The sequence below is a fragment of the Caenorhabditis remanei genome, chromosome II (genome assembly GCF_010183535.1).
Source record: "Caenorhabditis remanei strain PX506 chromosome II, whole genome shotgun sequence".
Classification (NCBI taxonomy): domain Eukaryota; kingdom Metazoa; phylum Nematoda; class Chromadorea; order Rhabditida; family Rhabditidae; genus Caenorhabditis; species Caenorhabditis remanei.
The window spans coordinates 6,005,219-6,021,293 of record NC_071329.1 but is presented as its reverse complement, the minus strand read 5'-3'; the positions used below and the strand labels follow the sequence as shown (position 1 = coordinate 6,021,293).

Below are 16,075 nucleotides of genomic sequence, written 5' to 3'. Positions count from 1 at the left end.
CTAAGTGAACTTATATAAAGAAATAGTGCTGCTAGTGATTCAACGAACATCTATAGAGCGAGAGGATGTCTATAGTTGGTTTACTGACTTTGTACAACATTCAACTTTTCATATTCAAGAATTTTTTAAATCACAAAACCGAACCAGAAGGATACATTAGTGTATCTTCTATTCACAATCTCACAAGTATTACTGTAGATTCGCTATCTGATCAATTCCTACTTTTGTTCAGACAGTTTTGATTTTTTTTTTCAAAAATTTGTTTCAGGAATTATCAGGTTTTTTCCTTTTTTTTTTTTCAAAAAAAATCATTTTTCACTGGAATTTTCGAGTCCACTCGTTCAAGCTGAAGCTCGCAACGACACTCCGAAATTACGGTAGCGCGCCTTTTTTGTCGTAAATCGACACTGAATTCTTTCCGCGTCAAAATTTTAATTCGTTCGTTTTCCTTCAATTTTTATGGTATTTCTTCTGTTTATCTTACATTCTTTTCAGTAAAAATGGTTTATTTATCTGTCAAAAACTTTTTCACTCGTTATTTGTTACTAATTTCGACGAAATTGTCTATTTTCAGGCTAATCGAGAATTTCGTCGTCGGCGCGGCCTTACTGGACACTAAAAACGAGGAATTTCAAAGGATTCGTAAGGTTTGTATCAGATAATTGCGTAACCTAAGTGAAAATGTGGATATTTTCAGCAAATGTCACTGGAAGCCCGAAGTTTGTGTCCAAATCTCAAATAAATCTAACTATTTTGCGGATTTTTTTCATACCATACAACTCCTAAATGGTCATATAAAAATGATAGTTAATTTTGTCTTTTGCTTTCTGACAGTTTCACTTTCCGCTTGCCGTTTTCTGTCTTTGAGCGAAGATTTTTTATTCCGCTTACACCTTCCGTCTTCCATCGCTTCATCAAATTTTCATCCCGGATCAAATTTTTGTGTTTGAGTTTCAATTTTCAAAATTTTGATCCCGGATCAAATTTTTGCGTGTAGTTCAATTTTCAAAAGTTTTGGGTAAATCCACACACTGGGTCTCGTTAGGATCAAATCCAAAATTTAGGCCCAAGTTATTTTTTTCCTTGTTTCGTTTATGGATTAAAATTCAGCGATTTTTCGTGATTTCAGAAGAAAATCTCTTTTCTAAACGACAGTTTTTGACGCTTGTGTCGTTTCTACGCTATTCTCGTCGTATTTAGACTGAATTTGTGCCCGCACTCTGAAAACTCGCTTTTTGTCGCACAGAAATTTCGTTTTTTTTTGCCTGTCGATTTTTTCGCCGATTTTTTCGTGCTATTCTTGTCGTTATTAGTCTCAAGTTGTGTTCACAATGAATCCGCTGAAAGCAATCATTGAATGCTTTCATCCAACTTTTCGCAACGAATTTTCCGCAATTCTTGCCAATGAATTGAGAAATGTTTCGGTCGGTATCCCATCTCTCACCAAGATGGCGATTGTTCGGGTTATTGACCTGACCACAGGCGAATACCTTGTCACACGCGCAAGACAATTAATTGAAACAGGTACATTTTGACGGATAATTGCAGAATCTAGATAACTTTTTTCCAGGACTCGTAGTTGACCACAGAGAACTCAGACTATTTGGCGGGAATGAAAAACTGTTTCAAGTGTTGTTTGATCGAACATTCGTTGAGAACATTGGACTACCGGTTGTTCGAAACGATGGACTCAAATCTGAAATTTTATTTCACCAACAGGAAAGTGTTGCATCATTTGAAGATCGGAATATGCAGAGGGCTTGTAGATTTGTTCTGCCGCTGATGTCTAAAAAATGGAATATGATTCGATTGGATCTGCTGAGTATGAACAAGATATCCCTTTTTTACGAGTAGACTTTTTTTCAGGTGCGGAAAACGTTACCGCTGAAGAAAGACTTCTCATGTTTGAGAATATATTCAGAGAACACGGCGGCCGACAAGGACTTGACCAATACCGCGCCACAAATTACGCGCATCCATCCGACCAAGCTGGCTCTTTTTTTGTGAGTCAGAACTTCATCGAAAGACGTCTTGACGCGCCCGTCAACAATTGATACCATATTCAAACTACTTTATTTATTTTTGTATTTTTCTCTTGTAGATGTCCTAATTTTGTTTGATGAATTGGTTTGATTTGTCTTAAAAAACTTGATTGGTTTAAATGATTTTTTTCGTTTTGATTTTTTATTTGAGCGCTTGTTTGCAAAAGAACGTTGCAGGTATATTATCATTACAATACGTAAAATTTAGAAATGAGTTTATTAGCCACAATTGAGTCTACAACAGAGTTGAGCGGAATGCGATTTTTGAAAAGGCGGAAGGCGGAAGGCGGAATCATCCCGGATCAAATTTTTGTGTTCGATTTTCAATTTTCAAATTTTTGATCCCGGATCAAATTTTTGTGTGTTTTTCAATTTTCAAAATTTTTGATCCCGGATCAAATCATAACATTTCTCTGACTTAATAAACTTAAGTATTGAAAATTTCAGATTTGAACTATGGAGCAAAATGATAGCCAATCCAACGACACTGAGGTAAAATTTACACTAAATTCATGCCACATCGTCAACTACGTAATTACAGAGTGTGCTACTTGGTTACATCAAGGACTGCGGTTTAGACGGAACACTTCTGGACGCGCTACACGACGACGCGCAATTTGAGTACCGTATGAGTCTTGCTGACGCACTGCACGCGCAATTTGAGACAGCTCCAGAAACAGCAATAAAGGTTTGTTGGCAAATATATGCCTGAAATTCAATTTTTCTGTGTTTCAGACAGGTGAATTGGTCCTAGAACCGATGCTACCAGTTGAACAGGAGGAAGAGATTCCTATGACATCGTCGAATTGCTCGAGCTGCAACAAGAAGAGAAGGAAACGAAAGAGAACCGGCACTTCAGAGGTTTGTTGTCATAATTGAGCATGATCAGAAATGCAAAAAAATATTTTTTCAGGCGAAGAAGATGAAGTTGTCTATGATGTACGCGACTTTGGTCCACAGAACAACGTTTATGCGAGAGAGTTTCTCTGCCTCTCAAGTTTTGGTTCAACGCCGAAAAGCGAGGTCGTTTAGTTCGGGGATTCGACACGCAAAAAATTCAAGATTTCTCCGGGTTGTCTGTGTGTGACATATGGAAAGAACGGGCTTCATCGTTTCCAGTAATTTTCGTAAAAACCCATGATGGCATGTTACGTGTGATTATTTGCGAAGGGAATCACCGAGTCCAGTCGACAATTACGAGCAAACCCACCGACGAGGAATTGACGATGATGGTTCCGGTTTACTGTATTCACTTGAAAGAGGATTTTGACGCGCTCTGGAGTGTAACAATTCCAACGGATGAAGCAATCATGGACGCGTGTTCCACATTGGAAATTTCTAACAAATCATTATTAAGAGAAGTAATGATGATTGTGGCTAACGCGCAAAAGATCTATCTGGGTTCCTAGACCAAATTCGAAACTGTGATGTTCTACACGGAAGTGCTTCAAACGGAATGTAGTCGGGATGATTATTGCAAAATGCAGAACGATGTAACAAGTCGGGATAGATGGATTGAAAGATTATTACGGGACAGGTACCGGAAAAATTACGGGACAGGTACCGGAAAAATTACGGGACAGGTACCGGAACATACCACGCGTTCCAAGTCATCCAACGCGCTTCGGTTGCGGACGATAACTTGACCGCTAGTGTTCTGGAACAAATGAAAAACCCGCAAAAAGGAAAAACAGGCCTCACTCGAAGAAACTACCTGCGACCATAGTTGTCAAGGCCCGGCCCGAAGGCCCGGGCAAATTGGCGCGAAAGTGAAATTTTCAAATTTTTTCAAATTTTTTCGAATTTTTTGAATTTTTTTTGCGAAAAAGTCAAATTTTCGACTATGATTCAGAATTAGAAGAAAATCTGAAAAACAGTCAAAAATGGTCACATTTTCGATAAAAAATTGAAAAAATTTCAAAAAAAAAATTAGGAAAAAAAGGGTCATTTTTTGAAGCCGGGCCTTCGGGCCGGGCCGGGCCTTGAAAATTTTCTACCGGCCCGGGCCTTGACAACTATGCCTGCGACAATTTGAGGCTATTGCTAATGGAGATGTTGACGTGCACAAGATTGAGAAAAATGAGGCAATAACGAACAAAAAACAGAAACATGTGTTTTATTATTTGTGATAAAGCACTTTGCATGCAGTATTTGAAACGTTTGTTCGTTTTATTGCCAGAAAATATCGGAAATCGAGGAAAAAATTGGAATGAAAAATTTTTGAGTGAAAAAATTTGAAATTTTTTTTTCTAAAATTGATGAGTTATGATAATTTTCCCGAGGACACTAGTTCTGACTTCTGAAGCTCTAGCACGATGATCAGGAACTAAGAAACTAATTCAACATAATTTTTTGTTTATTTGAACATGTTCCATCATTTTGACATCAAAAACTCAATAACTCCAAGAGAAAAATGAAACTTTTTTTTTCGAATTTTCAAATCACGGTCAGGAAAAATCGATTATCGATAAAAATTAAAATGTTAACTTTTTCAAAAACTTATTTTCTTATTGCTGAATGTTTCAGCTATCTGTCAAATAAAAGATTATGCAAAACGGACACGATTCAGCAGAGATACACATGAAAGTATGAACACTCTAACTTTTAAATTATAACTGTTTCTTTTTTCTTATTTGTATAAGTGGTGAAAGTCCTTCAAATAAATAAATCAATCTGCCCTCACTTTTGCTCGCTACTGTATCTTACAAGTTGGAATAGATCATAAACAATTTCTAGTATCACCTTCCCCTCTTCCCCTTACTTTTATCAGTTCTCCAAACAAAACAAAACAACGAAATTTACCTTACACAAGTCAGAAATCAGAAAACCAAGCACGTCCACCTGGTTTTTCTTTAAAAGTCATATAACTGCTCAAAATTTTGCACTCAATGCAATCACCAAGTGCTAGTTTTTCTGACTTTGTAGTAGGAATAAGAGTAGGTAGCAAACAACAGTGAGGGTGTTGGTATATAAACAAATGGACGGGGAAGAGAAGAGTAATTGTTTTTTCTGGTTTTGAAAAATGAGTTTTGTTATATTGAGTTCTGTTCTAACTGGTATTATTGGGTTGTTCAGGTAGCTGTCTTCCTGAAATTTTGAATTTGATAAATATTGTTTGCAGCTATTTCCTCTATCACTGGTCTTATTGGATCCGCCACGGTATATCTGGGCCACGTGGTTATCCTGTAGTGGGTGTCTCCAATATAACGTATAATGGGGACTACCCGCCATATTTGAGGATCAAGGAATGGGGAAAGGTGAGTAATTTTTCTTCTGAATTCTTTGAAAACACTAAGAATTCTAGATCTACGGCCCAATATTCGGGTTCACGGAAGGTATCAAGAAGACTCTTGTTATTTCTGACCCAGAAATTGTGAATGAAGTATTTGTGAAACAGTTTGACAATTTCTATGGAAGAAAGCTAAATGCACTTCATGGAGATCCAGAGAAAGATAAAAAGGCGAGTATGTTCATGGCTCAAGGATTCAGGTGGAAGAGGTTAAGGACAATTTCCAGTCCCACTTTCTCTAATAACAGTTTGAGAAAAGTGACTGGAACTATTGAAGAATGCTCACTGGAACTTCTACGTCACATCGAAAACCAAACTACAGACGGACAGCAAATCGATATGTTACAGTAAGTTTTTCAAAGTTCCTTTTTATAGTTCTGATCCTAAAGTTCTAGTTTCTACCAAGAGTTCACTCTCGACGTGATTGGCCGAATCGCTATGGGTCAAACCGACTCTCAAATGTTCCAGAACCCTCTATTCCCTCATGTCCGCTCGATTTTTGGAGAGAGCCGACAGAAAATTATGATGATTGGAGCAGTCTCCCCAGCTATGGTTGACTTGTTGAAATGGGCTATTCAAAGGTTTGGGAATTTCCTTCCCTCGAAAACTGATCCAAGTTTGATATGGAAGACTGTGGAGAAGGCGGTACAGAAGAGGATTGAGGAGAGGTCAAAAGATGAGAATTATCCGGAAGAGCCTCAAGATTTTATTGATCTGTTTTTGGATGCGAAGTCAGAAGAAGTGGAGAATGATATCAGTTCAAAGGATTACAGTCTGAAAAATAGTCATGCTAAAATCTCAAAACGCCTGACAAAGGATGAAATTATATCTCAATGCACGTTATTCATCATCGCCGGATTTGACACAACTGCACTCTCTCTATCGTTCACTACTTACCTTCTGGCTACCCATCCAGAAGTTCAGAGGAAGTTACAAGCAGAACTGGATAGAGAATGTCAAGACTCGGAAATTACATTCGATCATCTCTCTAAACTGAAATATTTGGAATGTGTCATGAAGGAGACCTTGAGATTATATCCATTGGCATCGCCGTAAGTTCATCAAAATAAATTTTCAGAAATGAAGGATTTATATCAGAGCCAACTCCAGAACCTGCATGAACGATACTGTAATTGGAGATGGGATTCGGATAGAGAAGGGAGTACACGTAGTCGCCAATACATGGGCGATACATACGGATCCAAAGATTTGGGGAGATGACGCGAATAAATTTAAGCCGGAGAGGTAGGTCAATGCTAGGTTTTAGTTGAAAATTCTCAACCTTGGTCGTGAGACGGACTTTTTGATGATATCACAATATAAATTGTTTATGAAATGTACAGATCACATGTATAGCTCCATGTTTGTAGTTGACAACTTTTTCGTACGGGCACATCCTAATATGTTCCAGGCAGTCAATGTAAACTGCTCAAAATCTCTCTTTTAGCAATCGTCGAAGTAATTTCTCGCCACTGTTGCTCTTTTTCAGTAATAAATTAAGAGATTTTTAAGCAGTTTACATTGACTGCCTGGAACTTATTAGGATGTGCCCGTACGAAAAAGTTATCACCTACAAACATGGAGCTATACATGTGATCTATACAATTCATAAACAATCGATATTGTGATACCATCAGGGAGACCGTCTCACACACCCAAAGTTGAACATTTTCAACTACTATCTGAAAATGTTCTTTATGGCAAGTACTGTAGTTTTGTTACAGATGGGAATCCCCACCCAACTCACACCAAACCTTCCTTTCTTTCGGGTTAGGGCCTCGTCAATGTATTGGAATGCGTTTGGCTTACATGGAGGAGAAAATGTTATTGGCTCACATCCTACGGAAATACTCTTTTGAAACTGGCTCGAAAACTGAATTACCGATGAAACTGGTGGGAAGAGCAACTACACAACCGACTAGTGTTTGGATGCATTTGGTGGCGAGGGAATAGTTGTGTTTTCATATTATTACGAATTGATTCAATGAAACAAATAAAAATACTTTATTTTGTCATAACCAATTTGTTTGAAGTAGTTGTCGTACTGAGAAGATTGACAAGTCTGAAACATGGTATGCTTTGTAAATTCCAGTTTTTGATTCCTAATGGATTACCTTGCCTAGGCAACAATTCCCAGCTTATCCGCTTTTTCCAATACTTTATCCAACTTTTTCTGACTTTTCATCGCAGTTTTTTGATAGAATGCCAAATCCTTTTTGTTTTTGTCTGACAGCTTACAGTAATCGACTCCCATCGATTTATGGTTCTCTTGCTCCCATTTCATCATATCACTGTATTGTTGTTCAAATTCCATACAAGTTGTTATTCCATCTTGCGAAACAGCCAACGTCTCTCGATAGTATGCTGCTTTTTCGATGAGCTGTTGAATGGAAGACGAGTATTGGGGATCCATGAGTGGAGTGGTTTCAAAATGGAAATATTTGATAAATAATGGAAATTGAGTTTTTATAGGCTTTATATGGTTTGAAAACGTGAACACGTTGTCCTGAGCCTACCAGACATTCACGTAAAACTATCAAAGTTGAAAATTGTAAAATTTCTTGGAGAATTCTATTGGCGAGCTTGGAGAATGAGCTTGGAAATGTCCCGAATCCGAACCAACCGAATCAGAACTGGTATGAATCGAAACTAAGACTGTAACAGAACTGTCCTGAATCAGAGCCGTCCTGGTTAAAACTTTTTATAGTCAGAACTGAATAGGTGCAAAGCAGAATCATCCAAATTAGGACTTCGCGTTTTACAACTGAATAAGAACATTTACTAAACAGCAATTCCTGGAAAATGACTTTGAATACCTGTAACTTTCCAGATAGTGCCCCTACAAAAAAAATGGTCAGCTAAAAAAATAATGTGATATTTTTGCTCTATTCAGCCTAAACAAAATAATACTCGTAGGACAATCAGGGGACACCGAAAAAACACTGTCAAAGTTGGTAATTTTTCACAGAAAACAGCCGAAGATAACCTTTTGAGCTGTACTGTATTACTCGTTTCTAAAATTAACCTGTCTCCTCCTCCCGGTGTTCTTTTCCTTTCTTAACTTGCTGAATCCATGGTTTTTCTTCTCCCGGTTGTTTTTCACCTATTAAATTATCTCCCATTTTCTTCCTTATTTTAAAGGCGTATTGTGGTTTGTTGTGATGTTTTCATATTATATTGTATGAGTTTCGGCGAGTTCCTTTTCATACTTCAAGAATTTTTTAATTCGGTTCATAGCCCGCTGAAAGCGAGCGCCGGAAAGTTTGGTGGACCTGTTGATTTATTGAATTTTGACGGTATTTTCGATCAGTTTTGTTGTATTTCTTCAATGAATTCGATAGAAAATGGCAAATATTGATTGAAAAACACTTAAAACTATTGAAAATGACGGCAGAAAGAGCAGAATACTGAAAAAACAACTTTACCGAAGTGAAATTTCTAGAAAATTCTCGCTGACCAAACTTTCTGTTGATTTTTTCAGTATGCTGCTAACAAAAATAATCGAAAATACCATCAAAATTCAAAAAATCAATGCGTCCGAAATCGTATTTCTAGGCCACGGCCCTCAACTTTCTTCGGCCATCTCAATGACCATACTTTCCGGCGCTTGCTTTCAGCGGGCTATGGACCGAATTAAAAAATTCTTGAAGTATGAAAATGAACTCGCCGAAACTCATACATTATGATATGAAAACATCACAACAGACCACAAATATGTATATATATATATATAGCGCGTTCTCTGTAAGATTTGAGCAACGAGTGTCCTAGGGCGAGATTTTTATAAAAACAGATACGATCGGTCATCAGTAACCCATATGCAAAAATTTGAACTTCGGCTCATGGTTACGGTAGTACTGTAAATGCTCAACGAGCAAACATTTTTTGTTTTCAATTTTTCGGATTAAAAAGATAAAGATTAAAGCAGTTGTTTTTTTTTCAAAATTATAAAACATGAAAATTTAAAACAAAAAAATCTCTAGAAAAACTAGACAATATTCTGTTCAATTGATTCTTATCAATGTTTTCATTCATCACCACTACCTCAAAAATCGAAACAATCACAACTTCTTCCATCATTTTCTTCCCTTCTCGCATCACAAACCACTGTGATTTGTTGCCAAAACTCTATACATAAAAGTGTTTTGTGACCAGGTGTTAGGGGTGAGTAGAGAGTAAACAAATTATGGAGAGAGGACGGGAAATGGTATATAAAGACAGCGGTGTGGGGATACATGATATCAAATAATATTTTAGTTAAAGACATTTCATTTTAAATAAAATGTTTCTAGCTTACAATTTTCAAGGGCTTCTTCCGAAACCGTCTGAAAAGTTGTCATAGAAAGTAGAAATCCTTGTAGACCGTAGTAATTTCGAGCAATGCATATGTCATAAGGCAGAAAAGTCTTCGATCTTCGTTTCGAACTTTTCGTCCTTCCAAACATCTAACTCACTATTTTCTCGTCTTCTCTATTCTTTTCCCATTTCCAGATCCCTCTAACCCATTTTCTTTTTCAGACATGAGTTTCAGTCTTCTCCTAATAACTACCTTCTTCATCGGATTTCTATCCTATTACGTATGGATGTGGACGTATTGGATGAGAAAAGGAGTCAAGGGACCACGCGGATATCCGTTCTCAGGAGTCACTCATCTGTTCCGAAACTATGAATATCCAGCGGTTAGAGTGTGGAGGGATTGGACGAAGGTGAGGACATTTTGGGTAAAATACATCGAAACTCTGCAAAAATGAGAAGTACTATATCTGACTAGGAATGGCCGCAAAGTGACCGTGGAGTTATTGGACGTGACTTATATCATTGTAAAGAAGAGAAAACACGGATTCCAAATATACATTCAGTTTTTGCCCTAGAGGCATTTTCAAGTACAGGGAAAGTACTTTTTCACAAATCTTTAAGTATATCAGGCCTCGAGGGCAAAAACTGAATACCGTAAATACTGTATTATAACGGCACCTGTAATAGAACGGCACCTGTATTATAACGGCACTCCATCTATACTCAGAACCCAATAATATGATTATACCAGTGTTTTTTACTGGTTTTGATTAGAAGCACCGTGTTTGGTCACTTCTAGATCTGCAAATAGAACGCCCAAAAAAGTTTTTTTCGTTTAATTTTAATGAGTTTCTGAAATCACAAAATTTCTCTCGGAGGCAGTTGAAAAATATAACGGCATGCCGTTATAATACAGTATTTACGGTATATATTTGAAATCAGCGTTCTCTAGTGAGAGTGAAAACTATTTTATAACGGCATGTCGTTATATTTTTCAACCGCTTTTCAGAGAAACTTTTGTATTTCTGAAACTTATTAACGGTATCGTTTCTAGACGTTAAGTTTTTTAATCTAGTGGTTATTCGGTGACGTTGATCCGAATTAAGAAAAAATACATGTAGTCATGAATTCTGAGCATATAGGGGTGCCGTTCTATTACAGTGCTCCGGCAAGTTTCACTACACGGGATCTAGGGGTGAGTACTGAAATTAAACGCGCTCCATTAGACTTCAAGGCAAATTCAAATTTTAATTTTTCAAATTGGACGTTTTGCTGTGGCATTTGGATACGCAGATCAATCTTTTTGAGTTGATTTATTTCAGTTATTCCGAAAATTTTCGCTGATTTCAGAGGATTTTAAAACTGAGGACCAAAACCTATTGACCAAAATTCTCGATTCAAAAATATCATGAACCACAAACACTTTAACTTTCATTTCCAGGAATACGGACCTGTCTATGGCATCACTGAAGGCGTTCAGAAGACTCTGGTAGTGTCTGACCCGGAATTCGTCAATGAAGTATTCGTGAAACAATTCGATAACTTCTACGGAAGAAAACTGAACCCACTCCAAGGGGACCCAAATAAGAACAAACGTGTTCATGTGTTTGCATCCCAAGGGCATCGATGGAAGAGATTGAGGACGTTGTCTTCTCCAACATTCTCTAATAAAAGTTTGAGAAACATTATGAAAACTGTAGAGGAGTCGGTGGTTGAACTGATGAGACATCTGGAAACAGGGAGTGCAGGAGGGAAGGTTTTGAATATGTTGGAGTACGTTTTTCGAGACATTTTTTTCATTTTATAATTATTATTTTCAGCTATTACCAAGAATTCACTCTCGACGTCATTGGAAAAATTGCGATGGGACAAACCGATTCAATGATGTTTAGGAATCCAATGTTGCCTAAAGTTAAATCGGTTCGTTTGGAAAAATAATTTCTAAGAAGCATTGCGGAGTGATATATTACATGACTTCTTCGGGCCGCTTCTCTCGCTCTCTCTCTCTCTCTCTCTCTCTCTCTCTCCAGCAGCCCCTTCCCCGCTCTACTGCCTCTCCTCGTCTATTCATGACTCCCCTCCAGACCCTTTATCACAGGTAGTCCGCCACGGACGCAATATGGACGATATATGGGCCGCGCGTGGACTCAGCACGAATTCGCAGAGGATTGTATGTGGTCCGTATACGGTCCGTTTTGAGTCCGCGCGCGGACGTAGTCGATCGCACTGCCAGCCCTCTCCCTATTTTTTTTCCGGTTGAGATTGTCATTTAACAAAGAAGAATTGAGATAAAATTACTATTTTATTAAAAGAAAGATAGAAGGAACATTAAAAATGATAAAAATAAGAAGAAAACACAGCAAATTAGACTTAGAAATCAGAAGTTTGTCCGGCAGTCATGTCCTTGAAATCCATCGAATACCACATGTCGTAGAAGCAGTTTTCAGTCGTTGACTTCTGTTTTCACATCGTATTTCTGAAAAGAAAATCAATTAATTGCGGAATAAAATATAATTTTTCAGTAACTTACTTTCGAAAATGGGTTCCTCCCTCCGGAAAAATACAGTTGTGCTTGGGAAGTGGCCAATTTTATCGAATTACCTCACTGAAATAATGTTATTTTTAATAGAAAATGCTGAATACTATTACAAACCTTTAAGAAAAGCGATGAATTGATTCCATATCAGCTGTTGTCGCTGCTGCTTCTCTTTTTGGGATCATCGGACTGACTGAAAACACAATATTTTTCTGATCATTCACAGTAAAATGAGAGAATTTTTCACGAAAAATTTAATTAAGAGAAATTTCAATAGAGAAAAACATAAAGAAAAGCGAAACTTTCGAAAAAATAGGGAAAGAAACGTAAACGCTCCATAAATGAATAAAAAATTATCGTTATCCGAGAGAAGTCCGAGAGCTTCGGAAGAGCTACTGCATGCCGCGGCCGCGGCCAGCGCGCCCATATACGGTCCGCGGGCGGACGCCTGTCGCCCACTTCCAACTCTTTTCCCGAAGTCCACGCTGCGTCCATATACAGTCCGCAGCGGACCAAATTTCCGCTGCGGACTCTATGTGGGCGGAAAATGGGACTGAATCCGCATGCGGTCCGCACGCCAACTACCTGTGATTTTCGCCGCGTTCGTGGTGTAATGGTCAGCATGGATGCCTTCCAAGCATTCGACGGGGGTTCGATTCCCCCCGAACGCATGAATTTATTTCTTTTTTTCATTGTATCCATCAAAATGTATTATTTCAGATCTTCATGGAGGGCCGCAATTATCTCTTCCTGACCACTGGAGTCTTCCCATTCCTTGCACCCCTTTTCCGTTATGTTTTTTCAAGATTCCCAACTATCCAACCTGCATTTGATATCATGAATATAATTGAGAAAGCAGTAAAGACTAGAGTGGATCAACGTGAAGCTGATGAGAAATCTGGAATCGAAGTATCTGGAGAGCCACAAGATTTCATTGATTTATTCTTGGATTCTCGTGCCAACGTGGAGTTTTTCGAAGAAGAAGCAAAAGATGAATTCGCGAAAGTTCAAATCACAAAAGTGGATAAGCACTTGACATTTGACGAGATCATTGGACAACTTTTCGTTTTCCTGATTGCTGGATACGACACCACTGCATTGTCCCTGTCATATTCCACGTTCCTGTTGGCAACTCATCCGGAAATTCAGAAGAAACTTCAAGAAGAGGTGGATAGAGAGTGCCCGGATCCAGAAGTTAGTTTTGATCAGTTGGCAAAGTTGAAATATATGGAATGTGTGGTGAAGGAAACATTGAGATTTTATCCGTTGGCATCAGTGTGAGTGTATTTTTCACTGAAGAATATTATCAAACTTCTTGTTTCTTGAGACTGATATTTCAGAGAAGTTAGGTGTTTTTAGCTACTGAAAATATGGTTTATTGTGATCAACTTACTTTTAGTGAGGCAGAAAAAATGTATTTTGAATATGGTTGCAAATTTTTGAAATCTGCCGAACAGAGTTGCGCGAAAGTGATGTTTTCTAAAACGAAAGTCGGAAGCCGGAAGTAAAATTTTGAAAACGGAAGTCGGAAGCCGGAAGTCGGGAGTTAAAAACAGCCCGGAAGTAGGAAGTCGGAAGTCGGAATTCCGCGCAACTCTGCTGCCGAACATTGAGATTAAGTTGAGAAAAAAATGCTAGGAATGAGACATGACTCATTTTCCAAAATACTCCATTTGTCTACTGTGGAATATCGAATTTTTCAATTTTCTGAAACATGCTGTTTTCTCTTTTTTTAGCTCCCTAAATTCTAAATTTTCCCTGCAATTCAAACTTCAATTCCTCCCCATCTCCCTCTTGCCAAGTTTCTTGCAAAAGTGCCGAATGGCATAGTTAAGCAGTTCTCCATTCTCTTCTCATTCTCTCCTCTTATCACTTTTTCTCTTCTTCTTTCAATTTTCATGTGATCTTATCAATCATTCTTTTACATACATGTAATCGTTTTGAATATTTCGAACTAACTTCTCTAGGTTTGTGCCAGTCACTAAGTACTGTACTTTTAAGACAGATTTGATCTGGAATTGATCAGTTAGCAAGGGGAAATGGGTCAAAAATCAAACATTTATTTGTTTCAGTGTTCACAACCGAAAATGCATGAAAACTACGACAGTGTGCGGTATGGAAATCGAGGAGGGAACAAATGTTCAAGTGGATACGTGGACGTTGCATAATGATCCTAAGATCTGGGGAGATGATGTGGCAGAGTTTAAGCCAGAGAGGTGAGACAACTAGACCAACAGGCATTCAGTACAGAAATGTCTTCCCAGACCTGTTAACTGTACGAAATCTAGCCGGAGAGGACTTATTAACTAGTGAAGGCCTCCGAGTGACCGTCGAGTTATAGGACGTGACCTATATCATTGGAAAGCTGAGAAAACGCTAATTCCAAACACATATTCAATGTTTACCCTCAAAGCATGTGTTCGAGAAAAATGAGGTCAGAGTTTGGACCGCTGACAAGTTATTACCGATGGGTGAAAAATATCGATATGGTAGTGACGCGGTGTGCCAAACTTTGACCTGGTTTTTTTTCGAATACAAGATCTCGAGGGCAAAAGCTGAATCTATGTTTAGAAAAACAGTTAAAGAGCCGAACACCTTCCTAACACCCTCTAAAACCCCATTTTTCTTCCAGATGGGAATCCGGCGACGAGCAATTCTTCCAAAAAGGCGGTTACCTCCCATTCGGTCTCGGCCCTCGCATCTGTATTGGAATGCGTTTGGCACTGATGGAAGAGAAGATGCTCCTGGCTCACATCCTCCGAAAATACACCTTTGAGACCACTGCTACCACTGAAATCCCACTGAAACTCGTCGGCCGATCAACCACCGCTCCACGAAGTGTGAACCTCAAGTTGCGACCGAGACATTTTGATTAATTTTTGATTTTTGCTTGTTATCTTTCTGCCATTCTCTTATTCTCCTCTCGTAATTCTGTGTCTTGTTCATTTGGCCTCCTGTAACATGGTTTGTGTTCTTTCCGAAAAAAGATAAAGAATGATATGATAAGTGGTCGGTTCTCTCGGTTTTCTCGCAACATTCACGGCGGCGAATGCGACAGATGGAGAATAAGATCGAGAAGGAGGAGGAGGAGAACATTGCGGTCATTTAAGAGAAAGAATGACATTTTGGAGATGATGTATAGGAATCGGTGATTAGTGAAAAATGAGAAATGTTGCGGAATTGGGATGAGAATGAGAGCTTCAAAGTCGTGGTACGGTTAGAATTGGGTCTCACCACGAAAACGTGGAGTACTGTAGACGCTGGAAAGATTTGGTCGTGAGGATTCAGATTTTGTTTTCAAATATTGAATACTGCAGAAATTCACAGAGATAACAGGACTTTTGAACTTGCACGACGCTGGAATTTTTTCGTGGTCTCAGTTTTTTCGTGCCATTATTGTCTGTATTTTCAACCTTCCGCTTTTTTTCCTCTTTCCCTTGTTTTTTCATTGTTTGTCCCCCTCTATTTATTACTCGAAACTGTCTCGTGAGGGACCGTTTCCAGTCTTTTGTATCTATTTCTTTTTCCTTTAGTCCCAATAAATATACATATATAGAAGTTTGGGTGTCTGAACTATGTAATAGTGACTGTATTTTAACGGCAACTGTATTATAACGTCACTCTTACATGCTCAAAATTCAGCACCCGTACATTTTCTATGGTTCTGATTTAAAAAATCAGCGAGCAAGCAGAATGTCAGGAAGCTTTATTGGTGAACATTTAGAAGTGTCAAAATCCACTAAACTTACCTGGAAGACAAAAAATATATATTGAAAAATATAACGGCATGTAGTACATTTTTTACGATTACCCTGTTCAAATCTCACTAGTCAGAGTTATATCCAGAATCCTTATGATTTCCCAGTCACATAAATTTCTAGTTGAAAATTTTATCAGTACATTCTTTCAACT

At 38.2% G+C, this 16,075-nt stretch overlaps 4 protein-coding genes across 4 annotated transcripts; 3 read left to right on the top strand and 1 right to left on the bottom strand.

Annotated features, from left to right (window-relative positions):
* Nucleotides 1-2,498: 2,498 nt before the first annotated feature.
* GCK72_004789 (uncharacterized protein) lies at nucleotides 2,499-3,451 on the top strand (the record flags this gene model as incomplete). The annotated part of the gene is made up of 5 exons (XM_053724893.1): nucleotides 2,499-2,534; nucleotides 2,584-2,730; nucleotides 2,778-2,903; nucleotides 2,956-3,065; nucleotides 3,244-3,451. 5 exons carry the CDS (start codon nucleotides 2,499-2,501, stop codon nucleotides 3,449-3,451), a joined length of 627 nt encoding a protein of 208 aa, XP_053589087.1.
* A 1,613-nt stretch (nucleotides 3,452-5,064) lies between these two features.
* Nucleotides 5,065-6,580, top strand: GCK72_004788 (uncharacterized protein; the record flags this gene model as incomplete). Its single annotated transcript, XM_053724892.1, has 5 exons — nucleotides 5,065-5,117; nucleotides 5,164-5,299; nucleotides 5,347-5,678; nucleotides 5,727-6,383; nucleotides 6,442-6,580. The coding sequence occupies 5 exons, from the start codon at nucleotides 5,065-5,067 to the stop codon at nucleotides 6,578-6,580; spliced, it is 1,317 nt and encodes a 438-aa protein (XP_053589086.1).
* Nucleotides 6,581-7,450: 870 nt separating this feature from the next.
* On the bottom strand, nucleotides 7,451-7,744 carry GCK72_004787 (uncharacterized protein; the record flags this gene model as incomplete). Its single annotated transcript, XM_053724891.1, has 1 exon — nucleotides 7,451-7,744. One exon carries the CDS (start codon nucleotides 7,742-7,744, stop codon nucleotides 7,451-7,453), a length of 294 nt encoding a protein of 97 aa, XP_053589085.1.
* A 2,107-nt stretch (nucleotides 7,745-9,851) lies between these two features.
* On the top strand, nucleotides 9,852-15,039 carry GCK72_004786 (uncharacterized protein; the record flags this gene model as incomplete). Its single annotated transcript, XM_003098303.2, has 6 exons — nucleotides 9,852-10,037; nucleotides 11,069-11,400; nucleotides 11,448-11,547; nucleotides 12,884-13,440; nucleotides 14,236-14,379; nucleotides 14,796-15,039. 6 exons carry the CDS (start codon nucleotides 9,852-9,854, stop codon nucleotides 15,037-15,039), a joined length of 1,563 nt encoding a protein of 520 aa, XP_003098351.2.
* Between the last annotated feature and the right edge of the window lie 1,036 nt (nucleotides 15,040-16,075).